This window comes from Coregonus clupeaformis, chromosome 24, assembly GCF_020615455.1.
Source record: "Coregonus clupeaformis isolate EN_2021a chromosome 24, ASM2061545v1, whole genome shotgun sequence".
NCBI lineage: Eukaryota > Metazoa > Chordata > Actinopteri > Salmoniformes > Salmonidae > Coregonus > Coregonus clupeaformis.
This window is the reverse complement of record NC_059215.1, coordinates 51818468-51840345: the sequence shown is the minus strand read 5'-3', so window position 1 is coordinate 51840345 and position 21878 is coordinate 51818468. Positions and strand designations below refer to the sequence as shown.

At 40.4% G+C, this 21878-nt stretch overlaps 1 protein-coding gene across 6 annotated transcripts in view; it reads left to right on the top strand.

Annotated features, from left to right (window-relative positions):
• LOC121565411 (tumor necrosis factor receptor superfamily member 5-like) overlaps positions 1-21878 on the top strand; it is a 140524-nt gene that overhangs the window by 6905 nt on the left and 111741 nt on the right. For 2 of the 6 annotated variants that reach the window (XM_045207308.1, XM_045207309.1), the window contains exons 1-8: positions 1998-2347; positions 17692-17810; positions 18236-18335; positions 18432-18557; positions 18707-18862; positions 19023-19110; positions 19247-19347; positions 19621-19704. In XM_045207308.1, coding sequence (XP_045063243.1) covers positions 17781-17810; positions 18236-18335; positions 18432-18557; positions 18707-18862; positions 19023-19110; positions 19247-19347; positions 19621-19704 — 685 coding nt within the window. In that variant the 5' untranslated portion in view covers positions 1998-2347; positions 17692-17780. Of the gene's footprint in view, positions 1-535; positions 571-1996; positions 2348-17691; positions 17811-18235; positions 18336-18431; positions 18558-18706; positions 18863-19022; positions 19111-19246; positions 19348-19620; positions 19705-21878 lie in introns of those variants that run through there. The other 4 variants (XM_045207310.1, XM_045207312.1, XM_045207311.1 and 1 more) reach the window with 3 other exon arrangements.

Here is a 21878-nt window from a genome sequence, read left to right as displayed (position 1 = left end):
GTTTCGTTTGCTTCCGTTTAAGAATATATTTTTAACAGAATCGTCGGAAATAATACATCCCTTATAACACGCAAACACAGTTCAAAGATTTAAGAAGTAGTTGACTTCAACCATTGAGATAACAAAATTCTCGTGACACCTATATCTGGTGAGAATATTTTGGTGAATTGTACATTTTCATTTATTGTTTTAATTGCCTTTATGAACAAGTGAGAAATCTCCAGCACTAAATCAAATTACATTTTATTTGTCACATGCGCCGAATACAACAGGTGTAGACCTTACAGTGAAATGCTTCCTTACGAGCCCTTCCAAACGATGCAGAAAGAAAAAATAAATACAAATAGTAACACAAGGATTAAAATAAAATACACAAGAATGGAGCTATATACAGGGAGTACCAGTACTAGAGCACACAAGATGACTACAATTAAATACACAAGAATGTTTTAAATATCATGACAATGCCATACAGTGTATATTATCAATTTCTAAATTAGTTTTTGTCTCAATGTTAATTATTGTACCTTTCCAGAGAGGACTTTTCAAGAGACACAAAGCCCTACAGAGGTATGTTAATGAATAACCCCCCTCCCCCCCAGAATGTTCCTTATGCACAAAAAGCTTATTTCTCTCAAATTTTGTGCAGACATTTGTTTACATCCCTGTTAGTGAGCATTTTTTTCCTTTGCCAAAGTGTGGCATATCAAGAAGCTGATTAAACTGCATGATCATTACACAGGTGCACGTTGTGCTGGGGACAATTAAAGGCCACTCTAAAATGTAAAGTTTTGTCACACAACACAATGCCACAGATGTCTCAAGTTTTGAGGGAGCATGCAATTGGCATGCTGACTGCAGTAATATCCACCAGAGCTGTTGCTAAAGAATTGAATGTTCATTTCTCTACCAACGTCGTTTTAGAGAATTTGACAGTACATCCAACCGTCCTCACAACCGCAGACCACATGTAACCACGCCAGCCTAGGACCTCCTCATCCAGCTTCTTCACCTGCGGGATCGTCTGAGACCAGCCACCTGGACAGCTGATGAGACTGTGGGTTTGCACAACCGAAGAATTTCTGCACAAACTGTCAGAAACCGTCTCAGGGAAGCTCATCTCCGTGCTCGTCATCCTCACCAGTGTCTTGACCTGACTGCAGTTCGGCTTCGTAACCGACTTCAGTGGGCAAATGCTCACCTTCGATAGCCACTGGCAAAATGGAGAAGTGTGCTCTTCACGGATGAATCCCAGTTTCAACTGTACCGGGCAGATGGCTCGTGTGGGCGAGCGGTTTGCTGATGTCAACGTTGTGAACAGAGTGCCCCATGGTGGCGGGGGGGGTTATGCTATGGGCAGGCATAAGCTAAGGACAACGAACACAATTGCATTTTATCGATTGCAATTTTAATGCACAGATACCATGACGAGATCCTGAGGCCCATTGTCACGTGACATTCGCCGCCATCACCTCATGTTTCAGCATGATAATGCATGGCCCCATGTCGCAAGGATCTGTACACAATTCCTGGAAGATGAAAATGTCCATGTTCTTCCATGGCCTGCACACTCACCAGACATGTCACCCATTGACATGTCACCCATGTTTGGGAAGCTCTGGATCGACGTGTATGACAGCGTGTTCCAGTTCCAGCCAATATCCAGCAACTTCGCACAGCCATTGAAGAGGAGTGAGACAACATTCCACAGGCCACAATCAACAGCCTGATCAACTCTATGCGAAGGGTATGTGTTGCACTGCATGAGGCAAATGGTGGTCACACCAGATACTGACTGGTTTTCTGATCCACGCCCCTACTTTTTTAAAGGTATCTGTGACCAACAGATGCATATCTGTATTCTCAGTCATGTGAAATCCATACATTAGAGCCTAATGAATTGATTTCAATTGACTGATTTCCTTATATGAACTGTAACTCAGTAAAATCTTAGAAATTGTTGCATGTTGAGTTTATATTTTTGTTCAATGTACATTCTACAAACCCTACTGAGTATTCCCAACAATTGTTTACTGCAGCACCTAAAATAGTTTTTGCTCTGTAAGCCAATATGTATTTCATACACAGTGATTTGCATTGGGGGATTTATTTGACCTTGGAACATGTTTTAAAACCCACATTTATTGCAAATGTCACTTAAATGTGAAAAAATATTAATCATTGTTTATGTTTAGACAATTATTTGTAATGAATAAATACAGGTTATTGACACGTTTGTATTATTACGTGGGGGGGCTTTTATTTTGAAAATTCCGGAAATTAAATGTTTTGTTCCTGGCAAGACGCTGATCGTGAAAGTAAAGTTAGTCCAGGGGCCTACACTGGGGTAAGATAAATGTGTTTACGTAGAAATAGCCTACTTTACATGTTCCGTGATGTAGCCTAACTTTAAGACTGACATCTTTTCATCTTGATGAATGATTGTGTAATTTTACTACAACGAATAGGCAGACCCACGCACGGTTGTTCTCTCCCTTTTGTTTTCAATGTCTGTTCTGCCTCAGGTGACTCCCGTAACTCGGTTTTTATTTGAAATTGCGCTACTGAAGTCACTCGAATTTACACTTTTCTTGAAATATCAAAAGCTATCGCCTTGTCATTATTATTTAAAGCTTGCTTTTTTGTAACTTAAAAAAATGACTAACAGCAGTGTAAAGTACTTATGTTAAAATACTTTAAAGTACTACTTATGTCGTTTTTGGGGGTATCTTTACTTTACTATTTTTATGGTTCACAACTTTTACTTCACTACATTCCTAAAGAAAATAATGTACTTTTTACTCCATACATTCGTTTGTAAATTATGTCTGAGTGTTGGAGTGTGCCCCTGGCTATCCGCAATAAAAGAAAACAAGAAAATGGTGCCGTCTGGTTTCCTTAATATAAGGAATTCTAAATTATTTATACTTTTACTTTTGATACTTAAGTATATTTTAGCAATTCCATTTACTTTTAATACTTAAGTATATTTAAAACCACATACTTTTCGACTTTTACTCAAGTAGTATTTCACTGGGTGACTTTCACTTTTACTTGAGTCATTTTCTATAAAGGTATTGTCGTATATGATGAATGGTGGCAATTATTGCTGTCAACAAAAGGAGTCTGCTCATACTGAACATTGATCATAAGGTTTATTCAGACCACAAGCTTCAGCATGAGTTTACAGACACGCGTGGTCCGGAGAGCAGTGGTGTCCAATTCTAATGTCTGCTCTGTCCTATCTTCTTCGTGTACCCCTATTTATAACCAATGCAACAAGATGGGCTCCCTCTGCTGGCCAGTTTACAATACACTTCCTGTCTATTATATGTTACATTATACTAACCATTGTCTTGTGATACTAACATAACCAACATTCCATTTCGTCATGAAAAACATTTAACAAAGGCATAATCTTCAGATACGACATTCCCCCCTTTCGAGACGAAATAAACGTCTCGAAAACAAACAGAATAAGATTATGACTATTAACCATTTATCTCCTTGAGTATCTTTAACATTAAACCAAACACATTCTCCTCTAGAGTGTAAATACCTTTCTATGAAATACCTGTTTATGAAGTGTGAATACATTACTATGACATATGAAGAAATCTCTATGGAGTGTAAGAGCGAAAAACTGTCCAGCAGCCATCCATCCATATCAATCAAGACAGTAAAATTCTCTCACGGTCCCTCTGCCCCAGGCAACCACCGTCGGTACTCCAGATAACCTCATTAACCATGTAAATGCATTTGAAACTATGATGTAATTAAATACACATGTAAACTAAATCCTATCCATAAATATCCATTGTACGGCTGGTCAACCCATCGAATCGTACAATGAATCTCTCCCTTCCTAGACCTTCTCTGTCCCTAAACATTCACCGAAATAAACAAAAGCATCTAAGATCCTCATCTGCATTCAATAACATCAAACATCATTCTACTAAAATCAATACCTAAGAATATGACACAATTATGTATTACACATCAAATATGTCTATATTTCATTGCAGACACTGGAATGTAGTCCACTACACTTCATCTCCCTGTAGTGTCCTCTTCCAATGGACTTGTTGATGATGGAATCAGCCACACCCTCCTTGTTTCATCTCCTCCAGTCATATTCTCCCTTCATATTGTCTTTGTTTGAGTATTCCAATCTCCACATGTTCTCCCAAATGCTTCTGGAATGACAAGAAAATAAACGACCAAACAGTATCCTTTGCAAAACAACCACTTTCAAATTAAACCTCCATTTCACCTAAGAATTTTAAAAAATGATACATAAATGATGCATGAATCACATTAACCTATCCCCCCCTTGATTCATAAATCATACTAAAATCATACTAAAAAAAATGTTTTCCTTGAAACAATAAAAATAAAATGATCAAATAATCAAAAAGGATATTTATCCATCAGTTCCACTTGTCAATCTTTATCCAGATCAGGAACAGTCAACACCGGCATCTGAGTGTTGTCTCCAGGCACCACTTCTCCAACCTATCTCAATCTCATAACTTTCTCAAAAGTCAGTACAAACATCTTACACAGTGTTATCAAAGCTGAAACTAAAATCTGACCCATCACTGCCCCTACTGGCCTAACTGATTTTGCACCCAAATCCTATCAGATCTCTCAAATGTTACACCATATCATGGAAGAGGTCCCCCCTTCTCCCTTAGACTCATTCTCCAATGGTAGGCTTGAAGACTATGACATGTAGCCATGTCACCCTTTTAACCCTAGATTTAGCTGTGTTCGGTGCTAACTCTCTTTTAATGGTAAAAGCCTCATATGGAAGCTTCAATGTTGACATGTAACCAAATCCTGTCCATCCCTAATGTAAGAATATAGATGCTTTATCACCCCAAACCCCCTAAATATCTCTAAGATTCCCCATAGTCACATTGTCAGTCAAAAGCTAATCATTTAACCATCAAAGTCCTGCTTTTCTTACTACCTGATATATAAAAAATTACATTATATTTGTCATCTCTAACCTTATGTTAATGCTTATCCAAAGTTATCATATAACATCCCAATATAATATTCCCATAAACATACCCCTTACCTCATATGTTTTATTATAACAACAATAACTTTTAGCCCTCAATGTTTCACCTGAATACTTCAGGTTTCCATTGTTACCTGACCTTACTTTCCATCTAACAATTCCCATAGGATAATTCATTTACCCAAGAACACTTAAACCCTACTGTTCTGACAACTACATTATTTTATCTGTCAATGACTGTTGCCGATACCACAGTCATGACAAAGCATAACCCTGACCCAGACCCGCTAGAGGCCGCGCGACCGTCCAACACGTCTTGGGCTGGCATCCCCAACAGACATCAACCCTCAAGATTCCTCACTGATTCTTACCGAATGAGTTAATCTATCTCTAATTTTCACAACAGAGGAACGAGCAGCACTGATCAGATGCCCCCCCCCTCTGTCATCAAAATCAAAAGACCCCATCCTGCAGCTTCCATGATGAATCTCTCTTCTCCATTTCAGATTAACCTATATTGCTCTCTACTACTATCTGCTCTACTTTTTAACCCTATTCGTAGTAACCTAAACCCCTGAGTCTCTCTTGCTGCCTCCTTTAATTTCAGAAAAGTTGTTGTCATCCTTCCTACATTTGCTATTACCATCGTATCATTAATCCCTTCCCAAAGTTACCATTAACGTTGTTGATTTAGTTGATGAATTAAAACCCTTAATTCCCTCTAGTGGGAAACTACCAACATCCTATTCGATTATTCCCTATTGGAGTGACTACTGTAATAAACTTATCCTTAACTCCCTCTGTGACTGTGGAAAGTTTTACAGACTTCAAATCTTCCATTATAAGCATCACCTTACAAATTACATAGCCCTTTAACCAATAATTCTTAACCGGAACAAATTTCTATGCTTTCACTAGATAAGTACACATATTCTCCCTGATCTTTATCTGTAACCTTACGCAAAATAAGGGAACAGTCACTCCTAACCCTCTTCTAAACTATACCTCCTTTTACTCCTGGTCCTGATAACAACACTTATTCTCCATAATTATCTCTCCATATGAGAGAAACGTCCCCATCCTAAACCCTAATAAGTGTTTTCCCCCTAAAATTGGTGCTGTATTGGTTCCCTTATAATCAAATGCGATATGTTTATGACTTTAATACCTATCAATGTTGAAAGAGTTAAATTGCTTCTCTCTGTTGTTCTAATAGACTGAAGTGTTAATGTCCTTATTTACTCCTAGTTTCCCCCCAGTTTTCCCCTAAAACTTTGAACTCTTTCCTTGTACTTCCATCCATCACCACTAGTGTCACTTTTTCCCCAAATCTCAGTCCTATCTCTAAATCCCTGACTTTCAAACTTTTGATTACACAAAGTACACCTATAATGACCTTGATCTCCCTGCTGGAAACTGTAAATATAGATACTCAATCACCCTCAAATCATTCAGCAACACATACTTTCTCAATGCATCTGCTCCTAATCTATTTAAACTCCTACCATATCTTCCCACTAAACTTTAAAATGTCCTTCCTCACTGTTCTCTCTCTGTCTTACTACTAACTTTGAAACTTAGCTCACTGTCTCAGAGTTCCTTCACCCCTAGTTCTCCTAACTTATTTTAATCTAATCTTTTCTCTCATAACATTTAAAACCTTTTCCCCTGATTTATTGACAAAATCTCTTACCACCAAATTTTTAGAATATGTGATTGGGAATTCCCCACCTGCTCCTGACTCCTTTACACAGACTTGGCAAAACCGACTAAACACCTTTTAGCCTAACCTCAAATCTCTTAGTGTAAGAATATAACCCAAAATAACAGTCACCCCTATTAAGTTTTCAGACAGATTGTCTTAGACAGTCTAGTGTACATCTTATTGTACAATTCAATTCTCTTCCCAACACTGCAATAACAGTATCTTCTAATATTAGTATGTCTATTTTGATTAACTGTTTTACTACCTCAAATCCCTATCCTAATTCGTTATCAATTAGTGATATGTTTAACCTCTTTAGGCCTAAACCCAGATAAGTTTTCCCCTATTCACTATCACTTCTAATGGTCAGTTGTTTTTACTTCAATTGTTGGCTATTTTCTCTTCTTCTCTAATCGATGCTCTCAGCTGATACCCCCCTTCCGGATATTCTAGACACTAACAGGTGATCTTGAATTGCCCCTGTATCTTCCTTAAAAAGGTTCTCTGTTCTTCCTCCTAACTTGTTGCATGAACAGGTAAAGTACCCAATCTGTCCATAATTATACCAGTCTTCTGAAAGTTGCTGAAAGTGTAGCTGAAATATTCCTCCTTCTTCTTTGTTCTTCTCCCTCTCCAATTCTGTGTCTGTCCAGAAACTGGCGGTCGATATGGAACATCTGGTCCCCCCTTGGCTGGTACAATTGCCTTTGATATTGTTCCGTTGAAGCTGTAACAGTGATTGTTGATTTGGTTCACCCTGATTCTTCATCACACAAGCTTCTCTTCTCCACCAGTTGTATGATTGACTTCTCAGAGTTTCTTCGTCCTGTTCTTTGTTGTTGACATATCAGGATTCTTCAAAAGCTTATATTTCAAGTTCTGTCCTCGAAATATCGTCTTCCATCATCTTCTTACTTTTCTTCAGCATCTTTGCCTCAATGTATTCTTCTTCTCCTCCAATTCTTGGGATTAAAAATGTTCTCCGCAGGTTTTCTCCTTGTCTCTTCTGTATCTTCAGCGTCTCGAGCTGTTCCTTTTAGCTCCCTTACCTCTCCCAAAGTCGTCTCTTCCTCCAGGCCTGATACGCCTCGGTCTATATCTCCTATTTCTTCTCTGCCAGTCATTGTAGGATAAAATCCTCTTGAACATACAACACCTTTCATCTCCAAATCTTCATCACTTTCTTCATCAGAACTCGAATCTCTTGTCTCCTTCTTCGTTCAACTTTCATCAGAGATCAAGTCTCCAGTATCCTTCTTTCCTCTCTTGCCACTTCCTTCTGGTCACAGAGTCACCTCCACCCATGGCCTCTCATCCATCACTCTCCTCTTCATCCTCCTCATCTCCTTAAGTTCCCAGACATCCCGGTTTTCCTTCCGTCTTCTGGATTCATCTTCATCGTTGTTTCTGCTCGTATTCGTCTTCATCTCTGATGCCATAATCACCCTGCTGGATGATGTCTTTCTGCTGAATCCGTATGTGAGAAAGGTGTACTAACTTCTGCCATTAGTCTCTCCTAACACTACTCTAACCCTACTTTGATTACTTTGATTAAAAAATGACTATTTTAATCAATTTTCCCCTATATCAAGCCCTTTTAAATTCCTTTATTGTGAACTATCCTATTTTAGACTATATAAGTTATATAGGCTTCCCCCCCTGTAATTCTTAATATAACCTAAACAAATCCATTAACCATCCTGAATAATTAAACCCAATTTTATTCCTATGTCACCAATTTATCCATTAGTGTTGAGTATATTACCACAACCCATCAAATGCAAGTAAATGCAAGTTAGTCATCTTCAGACTAAAATACCCATAAACAAAGCCTTCTAACCTTACAACCCTTCAATACTCCAATTCCCATAACCCCTTGCTCTATTAGCTCTAATTATCATAAATTTACAGAAGACTCCTCAATCCATCCTGGATTCCCAACACATCTGTAATTAAACCCCAGTGATGCACATAGCCTCCAAAATGCAATTTTTAATGAAATAGTATTTGCCAAGTCTATGTAAAATTGTCATAACATCACATATCCTGTTAGGGAAAGATTTTGTAACCATAATCAGTACCAAAACCTTTTTGACTTGATCCTCTGCCACGTGACGTGATCACTTCCTGTATCTCCTCGCTCCCCCTCTCTCCTGTCTCTCATGACAAGGGACAAAGACACAAGAACAGCTTTTAGTAGTTCATGCCATCACTGAGTATTTCCAACCATTCAAAATTCATTCGTTCTACATTATTCACTCTAAGACTAAACTCAGGACTAATTATAGATCGCCCAAAAACATTTTGCTTTTAATCCGTCATTTAATTATTTAATTCAATCTATTATAATCCATTATCCTATATTTAATTTATAAATTCAATAGGCTACAAAACAAGTTTCATCTTTAACCAATCGCAGTTTAAACTAGAATCATCGTGTTAAAATCTCTTTATGCGTATTTGTTCCGTCGTCTGTGTTCCTCTGTCTCCCCCTGCAGTTTAACCAATGTGTTGTTTTACAGAATTCCACGCATGCGCAAATATCATTTAACCTCATGCTTGAGTTGCAGCATCCCATCGTGATGCCGTCTAGTGCCGTAAAACAAAACGTTCCCTAATCTCATGCCATAAACTCCAACTCCCCCGTTCTGTAGTGTAATGTCGCAAAATTAAACACATGCCCATACATTTATTAAATAGATCGCTCCAAAACATTTCATTTAATTTTAATCGTCTTTTACCTTAATTAATTATACTCCGTCAACATATATTTGATTTATAACTTTACTACATCTCGCCAAATAGTTTCACGTTCGAACAACAGCCGTTTAACACCTAGGAGATTTTTCCCCAAAATCTCTCTATTCTGTGACTATTGTCCCTTGGGGGGACCTATGACCCTTACCCATAATGCCGTGCTTTGTAGGCTTAGCACATAAACACATGTTGTAGTTTTAGCCCCGTAAAATCACACGCATGCGCACATCCCCTTAAGCCCATGCTTCCCACACAATAGACCGATAGCATTACGCTACAGCGTCACTATTTTATACGTTATACTCACACAATTACACATAACAGAGCTCACATTTGCGTAAAACTTTCAGTTCCACCACATACAAACAAGTTTAAGAGGCTTGAATCCATCGCAGTGAACCTCTAAGGTTGAGATTATCATGTAGCACGCAACACAATTAGCCTTTAGCATTAGCCTTTCGCTAACTGCGGCCTACAACATGTAACAAAACCCAGCATTGCGTTCCTTTAATTGATTACTGTTTCGTTTGCCCTAAATTTATTCTGCCGTGGGTATGGCTATTTCAGTGAGCGATCCCCCCCAATGCAACTATCCCGTCGAACAGAAGTTGAGTAAGCCATCCCCAAGAAATGTCCCACCAACCCCCAGTCCCAGACTGAACCTGAACACTCATAACGCATGTCCAGGATTTTGGCCCACCCTGTGGTCGCCTCGTCACGAGGGCTTATCTAAACCTGCAATGCTCTAAAATTGTATACATATCTTGGCCCCGACTGTTCTTGACTTACTATTCAAGCAACACATCTCTATAAACAATTTTTAAAATTTGTATAATGATTAGCCAGACCCCAGTCATCAGCAAAAACACCACCTGAGGCACGGTCATAAGGGTACATTCCTCCAGTGTACACAAGCAGTAACAAAACCAACAACTTAGCTGTGTTTGGTCGGGTCATGACTCCAGACCGAAGTTAGCTTGAGTTAGCTTGGCGACTCCAAATGCAGCAAAGAAGGATTGCATCATCCCTCCTGGCAAGCTCGCCATTCTGTCGTATATGATGAATGGTGGCAATTATTGCTGTCAACAAAAGGAGTCTGCTCATACTGAACATTGATCATAAGGTTTATTCAGACCACAAGCTTCAGCATGAGTTTACAGACACGCGTAGTCCGGAGAGCAGTGGTGTCCAATTCTAATGTCTGCTCTGTCCTATCTTCTTCGTGTACCCCTATTTATAACCAATGCAACAAGATGGGCTCCCTCTGCTGGCCAGTTTACAATACACTTCCTGTCTATTATATGTTACATTATACTAACCATTGTCTTGTGATACTAACATAACCAACATTCCATTTCGTCATGAAAAACATTTAACAAAGGCATAATCTTCAGATACGACAGTATCTTTTACTTTGACTCAAGTATGACAATTGAGTACTTTTTCCTCCACTGCAAAATAATATAAGGAACACAACATCACATGATCACCAGTCAGCAGCCCAGACTTTGCCTGGCTGTACTGTTTGTTCTTTGCGCTGCTGTGGGGGTAGAACCACAGAGTTTCTAAATCCAGACGCGGAACATTGCAAGATTTCCGAGAACGCTTGTGAAACAGAGCAAACAAACCTGGGGCCTCATTTATAAACCGTGTATATGTACAGACTAGACTCCAAAACATGCTTGCGCCAGTTTTCACGCAAAAGTTGCCATTTTAAAAAACGGAACTTGAAGTGAAAATGTACTCACCTTCTCGCAAACTTTAGACCATCCGTAGGCACAGTTTCTAGTGGTTGAAGTATAGTTTGAAAACCAGCAAGTAGACTAGTATTTTGTGCAAATGGGGGATATGATGGACAGGCTTATTCATAACAATAAACAGGTTAATAAAAAGATGCGATCATTTGCTATTATTTACAGTGCTATGAAAAAGTATTTGCCCCCTTTCTAATTTTCTTTACTTTTGCATATTTGTGATACTGAATGTTATCAGATCTTCAACCAAAACCTAATATTAGATAAAGGGAACATAAGTGAACAAATAACACAACAATTACATATTTATTTCATGAACAAAGTTATGCAACACCCAATTCCCCTGTGTGAAAAAGTAATTGCCCCCTTACACTCAATAACTGGTTGTGCCACCTTTAGCTGCAATGACTCCAACCAAATGCTTCCTGTAGTTGTTGATCAGTCTCTCACGTCGCTGTGGAGGAATTTTGGCCCACTCTTCCATGCAGAACTGCTTTAACTCAGTGACGTGTGGGTTTTCAAGCATGAACTGCTTGTTTCAAGTCCTGCCACAACATCTCAATTGGGATTAGGTCTGGACTTTGACTAGGCCATTCCAAAACTTCCAATTTGTTGCTTTTTAGCAATTTTCATGTAGACTTGATTGTGTGTTTTGGATCATTGTCTTGCTGCATGACCCAGCTGCGCTTCAGCTCACAGACGGATGGCCTGACATTCTCCTGTAGAATTCTCTGCTACAGAGCAGAATTCATGGTTCCTTCTATTAAGGCAAGTCGTCCAGGTCCTGAGGCAGCAAAGCATCCCCAAACCATCACACCACCACCACCATGCTTGACCTTTGGTATGATGTTCTTACTGTGGAATGCAGAGTTTGGTTATCGCCAGGCATTACTGGAACCATGTCGCCTTTCCAAATCATGTCCAATCAATTGAATTTACCACAGGTGGACTCCAATCAAGTTGTAGAAACATCTCAAGGGTGAATACTTTCCGAAGCCAGTTGCCCGGATAAATACTCTCTCCGAGATGACAGAGGACGTGGGGGATGAGCCTTTTGAGGAGTGTGGAATTTAACCAAATTCCGGGGTGGCTGTGGAAATGTCACGGATCTCCCCGGTACTGCTGCTCATTCCATTCACCAGGTCTACGTCACCGGCTTTCTAGGCGTCACTGACATGGATCATTACCACCAACCCCGGACTGTCTTGTCTCATTACACACAGCTGGTTCCCATTTCCCCTGGTTAGTATGTGCCCTCAGTTACCCATTGTCCTTGTCGACTATTGTCCCATGTCCGTTGGTCTCTTGAGTACCGTGTATTGTGCTCTAGTTGTTTACGGGTCTCGTCCTGTGTATTGTGTAGAGGTTACGCCTCGCTCTTTTGTTTGGGTTATATCCCAGTGTTTTATATATACACTGCTCAAAAAAATAAAGGGAACACTTAAACAACACAATGTAACTCCAAGTCAATCACACTTCTGTGAAATCAAACTGTCCACTTAGGAAGCAACACTGATTGACAATAAATGTCACATGCTGTTGTGCAAATGGAATAGACAACAGGTGGAAATTATAGGCAATTAGCAAGACACCCCCAATAAAAGAGTGGTTCTGCAGGTGGTGACCACAGACCACTTCTCAGTTCCTATGCTTCCTGGCTGATGTTTTGGTCACTTTTGAATGCTGGCGGTGTTTTCACTCTAGTGGTAGCATGAGACGGAGTCTACAACCCACACAAGTGGCTCAGGTAGTGCAGCTCATCCAGGATGGCACATCAATGCGAGCTGTGGCAAGAAGGTTTGCTGTGTCTGTCAGTGTAGTGTCCAGAGCATGGAGGCGCTACCAGGAGACAGGCCAGTACATCAGGAGACGTGGAGGAGGCCGTAGGAGGGCAACAACCCAGCAGCAGGACCGCTACCTCCGCCTTTGTGCAAGGAGGAGCAGGAGGAGCACTGCCAGAGCCCTGCAAAATGACCTCCAGCAGGCCACAAATGTGCATGTGTCTGCTCAAACGGTCAGTACAGACTCCATGAGGGTGGTATGAGGGCCCGACGTCCACAGGTGTGTGTTGTGCTTACTGCAGGACGTTTGGCATTTGCCAGAGAACACCAAGATTGGCAAATTCGCCACTGGCGCCCTGTGCTCTTCACAGATGAAAGCAGGTTCACACTGAGCACGTGACAGACGTGACAGAGTCTGGAGATGCCGTGGAGAACGTTCTGCTGCCTGCAACATCCTCCAGCATGACCGGTTTGGCGGTGGGTCAGTCATGGTGTGGGGTGGCATTTCTTTGGGGGGCCGCACAGCCCTCCATGTGCTCGCCAGAGGTAGCCTGACTGCCATTAGGTACCGAGATGAGATCCTCAGACCCCTTGTGAGACCATATGCTGGTGCGGTTGGCCCTGGGTTCCTCCTAATGCAAGACAATGCTAGACCTCATGTGGCTGGAGTGTGTCAGCAGTTCCTGCAAGAGGAAGGCATTGATGCTATGGACTGGCCCGCCCGTTCCCCAGACCTGAATCCAATTGAGCACATCTGGGACATCATGTCTCGCTCCATCCACCAACGCCACGTTGCACCACAGACTGTCCAGGAGTTGGCGGATGCTTTAGTCCAGGTCTGGGAGGAGATCCCTCAGGAGACCATCCGCCACCTCATCAGGAGCATGCCCAGGCGTTGTAGGGAGGTCATACAGGCACGTGGAGGCCACACACACTACTGAGCCTCATTTTGACTTGTTTTTAAGGACATTACATCAAAGTTGGATCAGCCTGTAGTGTGGTTTTCCACTTTAATTTTGAGGGTGACTCCAAATCCAGACCTCCATGGGTTGATACATTTGATTTCCATTGATAATTTTTGTGTGATTTTGTTGTCAGCACATTCAACTATGTAAAGAAAAAAGTATTTAATAAGATTATTTCATTCATTCAGATCTAGGATGTGTTATTTTAGGGTTCCCTTTATTTTTTTGAGCAGTGTGTGTGTATATATATATATATATATACAGTGAGGGGGAAAAAAGTATTTGATCCCCTACTGATTTTGTAAGTTTGCCCACTGACAAAGACATGATCAGTCTATAATTTTAATGGTAGGTTTATTTGAACAGTGAGAGACAGAATAACAACAACAAAATCCAGAAAAACGAATGTCAAAAATGTTATGAATTGATTTGCATTTTAATTAGGGAAATAAGTATTTGACCCCTCTGCAAAACATGATTTAGCACTTGGTGGCAAAACCCTTGTTGGCAATCACAGAGGTCAGACGTTTCTTGTAGTTGGCCACCAGGTTTGCACACATCTCAGGAGGGATTTTGTTCCACTCCTCTTTGCAGATCTTCTCCAAGTCATTAAGGTTTCGAGGCTGACGTTTGGCAACTCGAACCTTCAGCTCCCTCCACAGATTTTCTATGGGATTAAGGTCTGGACACTGGCTAGGCCACTCCAGGACCTTATTGTGCTTCTTCTTGAGCCACTCCTTTGTTGCCTTGGCCGTGTGTTTTGGGTCATTGTCATGCTGGAATACCCATCCACGACCCATTTTCAATGCCCTGGCTGAGGGAAGGGGGTTCTCACCCAAGATTTGATGGTATATGGCCCCGTCCATCATCCCTTTGATGCGGTGAAGTTGTCCTGTCCCCTTAGCAGAAAAACACCCCCAAAGCATAATGTTTCCACCTCCATGTTTGACGGTGGGGATGGTGTTCTTGGGGTCATAGGCAGCATTCCTCCTCCTCCAAACACGGCGAGTTGAGTTGATGCCAAAGAGCTCAATTTTGGTCTCATCTGACCACAACACTTTCACCCAGTTCTCCTCTGAATCATTCATATGTTCATTGGCAAACTTCAGACGGGCCTGTACAGTGGGGGGAAAAAAGTATTTAGTCAGCCACCAATTGTGCAAGTTCTCCCACTTAAAAAGATGAGAGAGGCCTGTAATTTTCATCATAGGTACACGTCAACTATGACAGACAAAATGAGAAAGAAAAATCCAGAAAATCACATTGTAGGATTTGTAATGAATTTATTTGCAAATTATGGTGGAAAATAAGTATTTGGTCAATAACAAAAGTTTCTCAATACTTTGTTATATACCCTTTGTTGGCAATGACACAGGTCAAACATTTTCTGTAAGTCTTCACAAGGTTTTCACACACTGTTGCTGGTATTTTGGCCCATTCCTCCATGCAGATCTCCTCTAGAGCAGTGATTTTTTGGGGCTGTCGCTGGGCAACACAGACTTTCAACACCCTCCAAAGATTTTCTATGGGGTTGAGATCTGGAGACTGGCTAGGCCACTCCAGGACCTTGAAATGCTTCTTACGAAGCCACTCCTTCGTTGCCCGGGCGGTGTGTTTGGGATCATTGTCATGCTGAAAGACCCAGCCACGTTTCATCTTCAATGCCCTTGCTGATGGAAGGAGGTTTTCACTCAAAATCTCACGATACATGGCCCCATTCACTCTTTCCTTTACACGGATCAGTCGTCCTGGTCCCTTTGCAGAAAAACAGCCCCAAAGCATGATGTTTCCACCCCCATGCTTCACAGTAGGTATGGTGTTCTTTGGATGCAACTCAGCATTCTTTGTCCTCCAAACACGACGAGTTGAGTTTTTACCAAAAAGTTATATTTTGGTTTCATCTGACCATATGACATTCTCCCAATCCTCTTCTAGATCATCCAAATGCACTCTAGCAAACTTCAGACGGGCCTAGACATGTACTGGCTTAAGCAGGGGGACACGTCTGCCACTGCAGGATTTGAGTCCCTGGCGGCGTAGTGTGTTACTGATGGTAGGCTTTGTTACTTTGGTCCCAGCTCTCTGCAGGTCATTCACTAGGTCCCCCTGTGTGGTTCTGGGATTTAGATGCCTATTAGTAATTACCGTATTTTCCGCACTATAAGGCGCACCGGAGTATAAGCCGCAGCAGCTAAATTGAATGATATTGAATGATGTGTACATATATAAGCCGCACTGGACTATAAGCCGCAGGTGTTTTAATGTTTAATTACCTTATGTAAGGGTTTGTGCACAGAGGGGATTGTCGGGAAAGAGACAAACTGTCTCGCTCTCGTAATGTCTGTCTTGCTCTCGTTCTGTCTCTCGTACCACTCTCGGTTCCACTTTTACTTTTGCGCGCTACCTGTCTCACTCTTTTCCGTCCTCCAGCTTTTCCTGCTGGAGCCCGCCGCTTAAAGGTGGGGGGCGCGGACCGGTCATAGAGCCCATAGAGTTAAAGTTGGTGGACTGTAACCTGTCAAATCCATAGATTTAGGAGGTCTTCTAGTGGCCGTTAGCTGTAAAAATCCATAGATTTATATACCGTTATATAAGCCGCAGGGTCGAAAAATGGGAAAAAAGGCGCGGCTTATAGTCCGAAAATTACGGTATCTTTAAATGCAAAGTAGATTTCCTCTCTTCTCACTAATGGCAAATGATTGCATCTCGTTATTAAGCTGTTTATTGTTATGAATAAGCCTGTCCATCATATCCCCCATTTGTACAAAATACTAGTCTACTTGCCTGTTTCCAAACTATACTTCAACCACTAGAAACTTTGCGTAGGCATTGTCTAGTTTGCAGGAAGATGAGCACATTTTCATGTCAAGTTCAGTTTTTATAAATGCCAACTTTTGCGGGAAAACTGGCACACGCATGTTTTGGGGTCTATTTTGTACATATGCACGGTTTATAAATGAGGCCCCAGGCCAGGGTTTGGGGTTTGAGAAATCAATTAGAGAATTGATAAATTCCTCCTTAGTTGTACATTTTCTCGAAAACTAAAGGCACAACCTAGATTGGAGCCAATGTCTTAAGTAGTCGTGAAAGTGACAAACTGACACGTTTTCATTTTCGTCAAAAACAACTTTATATCGAAGGGGTGCCTTTTGAGTTGACGGTTTGCACATGCGCAGTTCGGTGCATGTGCAAACCGAGATGACCATAAGACCCGATTACGTGTTTCTACGCATGCGCTTAGCGAGCCAACGTAGCCATGACATCGCCTACAAGTGTGATCGAGGATTTCTATTGGTGAAGCAGTTTTAGTCTGTCTTCATACTGTACTGTCTTTGGTAGAACGGACATTGCTCCATGTACAAGGCTACGTCACCACAAGAGGGCACCATTCGCTAATAATCATTTTCCAATTTCTGTTTCATAATTCTCAAAGTTGATAAATAGCTTATCACAGTTTTTTTCAGTGATTCAATTCAGCAAGATATCATAATTTACTAAGTGAAAGGTCATTATATATTTTTATGATTTAGTTCAGTTTTATTCACGTTGATGGTGGTGACTGATAACTCAGGGTGGCCAGCCAACGTACATTACTATATTGTATTTATTAACTGGGCAGTGTATGCAATATTTAAGCAGAATATAATTTAGCTATTCTTACTATACAGTACATACATACTAAAATACATTAATTGTACAGGTCAGTTCATCTCGATACTTCAAAACTCCTAAGAACTTCATAAATCCAGTGTGTGGGTCTTCCAGTGAGTTGGAGAGGATTGAGGAACCATGGCACAGTTTGAAACCTTGATATGGACTGTAAGTGAAACATTTCTGATTTGCACATTTTGTGGCTTGGCATGTTTTTACTAGCCTCGTATGCCGCGAAACAGAATGTAAACTTGCGAGATCAGGATGGTTTGTATGAGGCTCTCTTTTCACGCAACATATATTCCTGGCACCAAACAGCATGCTCAATTCACAGTATGCTCAATTCACAGTATGCTCAATTCACAGTATGCTCAATTCACAGTATGCTCAATTCACAGTACGCTCAATTCATAGTATGCTCAATTCACAGTACGCCACCACATTTACAAAAGGCAGTTTAAAATGGTCCTACATAATTACATTATATTTGAATTGTGAATATTTGTTAGAATTTTCCTAACTAGTTCTGTAAGTTTTATGAATACACATCAGTTTCAATTTGAGTGATTAGTGTATATTTTCTCTACTTCCAGATAAATATTATATTGGTGCTTGAAAGCATTGGATCCTGTATTGCATGTGGTAGAGCCGAGTACAGAATAGGGGATGAATGTTGTCCCATGTGTTCACCAGGTAAGGACCGTCTCTTTACATCATATGAATCACCAGACGTTAATACATCATCAACACCAACAGAAAAACATGACATTGTGATTCTCTCTTCTGCAGGAAATCGTGTTTATAAGCATTGTACTGAATTCACCAGCACCAGCTGTGTGCCCTGTGTTGATTCTACATTCCTTGATGAGCCCAATGGTCTCATAAAATGCAAAGTGTGTACCAACTGTGATCCAGGTAAGAGTGGTCCTATGTGTCTGCACTGAAACCCTGACACAAACACTGACATGTTAGTCTATGCTGTTATGCTACGAGGATGTCAGTTGTATGAATGAAATGTGTCTCATATTTTGCATCAGATATAACACACAATGTTTTCTCAATAGGTTTGGGTTTGAAGGTAAAGCAGCCATGTAGACCTTCATCAGACACTGTCTGTGGGACACTGGAGGGGTTCTACTGTCTAGACCCAACTAAGGATGGTTGTAGAGCAGCCCAGAGACACAGCAGCTGTAAACCTGGTCAATACATCAGCCACACAGGTTGGTCTTCTGTCTCACTCATAAAACTAATTGTGTTGTCATAATTCAATTGAGTCAAGTTAACTTCAGTGTGAATAATCATTACAGTTAATGGAATTAAATTAGTAGGGGAAAAACTAAATGCAATTTTTAATTAACATTTCAACATCTATTTATGCAGGAACAACATCTACAGATACTGTGTGTGCTGACTGCATTGGTGATACTTATTCAAATGGATCATTAACATCCTGCCAGCCACACACCAAGTAAGTTCACATATGTTTACATAAATCAAAAGTGTAAGATAAAGACTACAATAATATACTAAAGTACAAATCTACAATAAAACGGAAAGTTGAATTATCAGATTGGTATCTCAGACTGTTATATTATGTGTTACAGGTGTAAATCCTTAGGTCTTCAAGAACTTAGACCAGGAACTTATTTGTCCAATTCTGAATGTGGACCACAATCCTCAAAAATAGAAACTGGAATCATAATTGGTGTTGCGGCATCAGTCCTAATAATAATAATAATAATAATAATAATAATAGGATTTGTAATTCTAAGGAGGAAAAAAAGTCCAACAACAGTGACTTTTTCTCCAGTGACAGTAATTGCTGTAGAGGTATGTTGATATCATGTACATTTTAAAGAGTCCATATTTTCATTTTGAACAGTCACTGTGTTAAGGTTAGCTGACCGGTTGTTGTTATTGTTCTACTTTGGGGCTGAACTTGAAATGTTTTATTGAGTAATATGTTTCCTTCTATTAGGCATCATCAGAGTTAGAGGAAACACCAAGCAATGTACAATGAAACAGAAGAAGGTACAGCGTCTTGCATGTGTTCGTTTTGGAAGTAAGTAATGGTGAGTTGTCAAGAACTTCAGCCGTATGACAAAAGATGTACGCTCTATTGCTTCACGTTATCAATGCTATGATGACAATTAAGATATGGTCAAAGTGCTATAAAACTATAGCCTCACTCTCACACTGTCCTTGTTCATTACTGGTCGCTGATGCACGTAACGATGGTGACAGGTCTGCGTAATGATGGGCAGCCTGGCGTCCTCGAGCACCAGGGGGCGGGAGCGGGAGCGGGAGCGAGAGCGGGAGCAGGCGTGACACAAAAAATGACACTGGTAAGTTAGCGTTATAATACAGGTACAGTAGCTGCTTGGAGCGTCTGCCCCAGAGAGCAGAGTATGAGGGGGCTAAAGGTTATAGCGCAGAAGCATGGGGAAATGTACAGATTACAACATCACCAAGACTGGAAAGCAAACATTGTATCTTTGTAAGAGAGCCTAGAACACGCTGATCGCGCTCCAGTGAGTTTTTATCAAACCGCAGAATGAGACTGAAAATGAAAGTTAATTTATATTCAATTTCATTTATCTTGTTTTGATGCACGCGTGTGAACACATAGGAGGTCAAGTACCGGGAATAAATTAAATCTACACTGAACAAAAATATAAACGCAACATGTAAAGTGTTGGTCCGATATTTCATGAGCTGAAATAAAAGGACCACTCTTACCTGAGACCATTGTGCTCATCAAGGAATGTAGAATCAACACAGGGCACGCAGCTGGTGCTGGTGAATTCAGTTGTGATGGGTGATTTGAAGGAGTCAGGCGCAGGAGGGTAAATCACAGAATACAGAATTTATTCCGGAATACAGAGTTATGCAGAAATGCGTCAAACAGTCCAGTGTGCAAAACAGGCACACGGGGAAAAATATCCCGGCAATACAAAATACACGGCGCTCAACAGAGCTACGCTCTCCTCACAATAAACAATCACACACAAGGACAATGGGGCAGAGGGAACACTTATACAAGTACTAATGAGGGGATATGAACCAGGTGTGTGTAATAGACAAGACAAAACAACTGGAATGATGAGATGAGGAGCGGCAGTGGCTAGAAGGCCGGTGATGACGAACGCCGAAGCCTGCCCGAACCAGGAGAGGAGGCAGCTTCGGAGGAAGTTGTGACATCAGTACAATGCTTATGTACACGATTTCTTGGGGAAGAGAGAATCACCAGGTCATGTTTTTCTCTTAGTGTTGATGATATATTGACAAAATTCTCTAAAACAACGTGGCTTATGGTAGAGAAATTAACATAAAATGATCTTGCAGACATTCCTGCTGTCAGCATGCCAATTGCACGCTCCCTCAAAACTTGAGACATCTGTGGTATTGTGTTTTGTGACAAACCTGCATATTTAGAGTATCCTTTTATTGTCCCCAGCACAAGGTGCACCTGTGTAATGATCATGCTGTTTAATCAGCTTCTTGATATGCCACTCGTCAGGTGGATGGATTATCTTGGCAAAGGAGAAATGCTCACTAACAGGGATGTAAACAAATTTGTGCACAAAATTTGAAAGAAATAAGCTTTTTGTGCGTATAGAAAATGTCTGGGATCTTTTATTTTAGCTCATGGGACCAACACTTTACATGTTGCGTTTATATTTTTGTTCAGTGTATTTTCAAATACTTTCCTCTAAACAGACTACTATTCGAAAGTATTTTCTAATACTTATTTCCAAATACATTATTTCAAATACCTAACAGACCTGATTCAATTGCATGGGAGTATTTAAATATTTGTATAAATACTATATATTTAATAAATACATGCCACAATTTTCTAAGTGTATTTCCAAATACAGACCAATATTCAATGACTTGTGTTTTCAAATAAAAAATATCAAAATACTTATTTCCAAATGTCTTTGAAAGTAATTGAAATACCCTAAATAGTATTTGAACCCAGGTATGGTCTAGATTACTACTGTTTGTTAACATCATGGTTTATTACAATATTGGACATCTGACTTTTTTATAGGCCCTCAAATACTGACACAGGTATGTTTGGAAATCTATTAATATCTTTCATCACATTGTGTTACTAAGTGACCTCTTCTGGTTGTGAAATTTGAATTTAATGGGCCAGTTTCCCAGGCATAGATTAAGCCTATCCTTGGACTAAAAAGCACTTAAAATGGAGAATCTCCATTGAAAAGG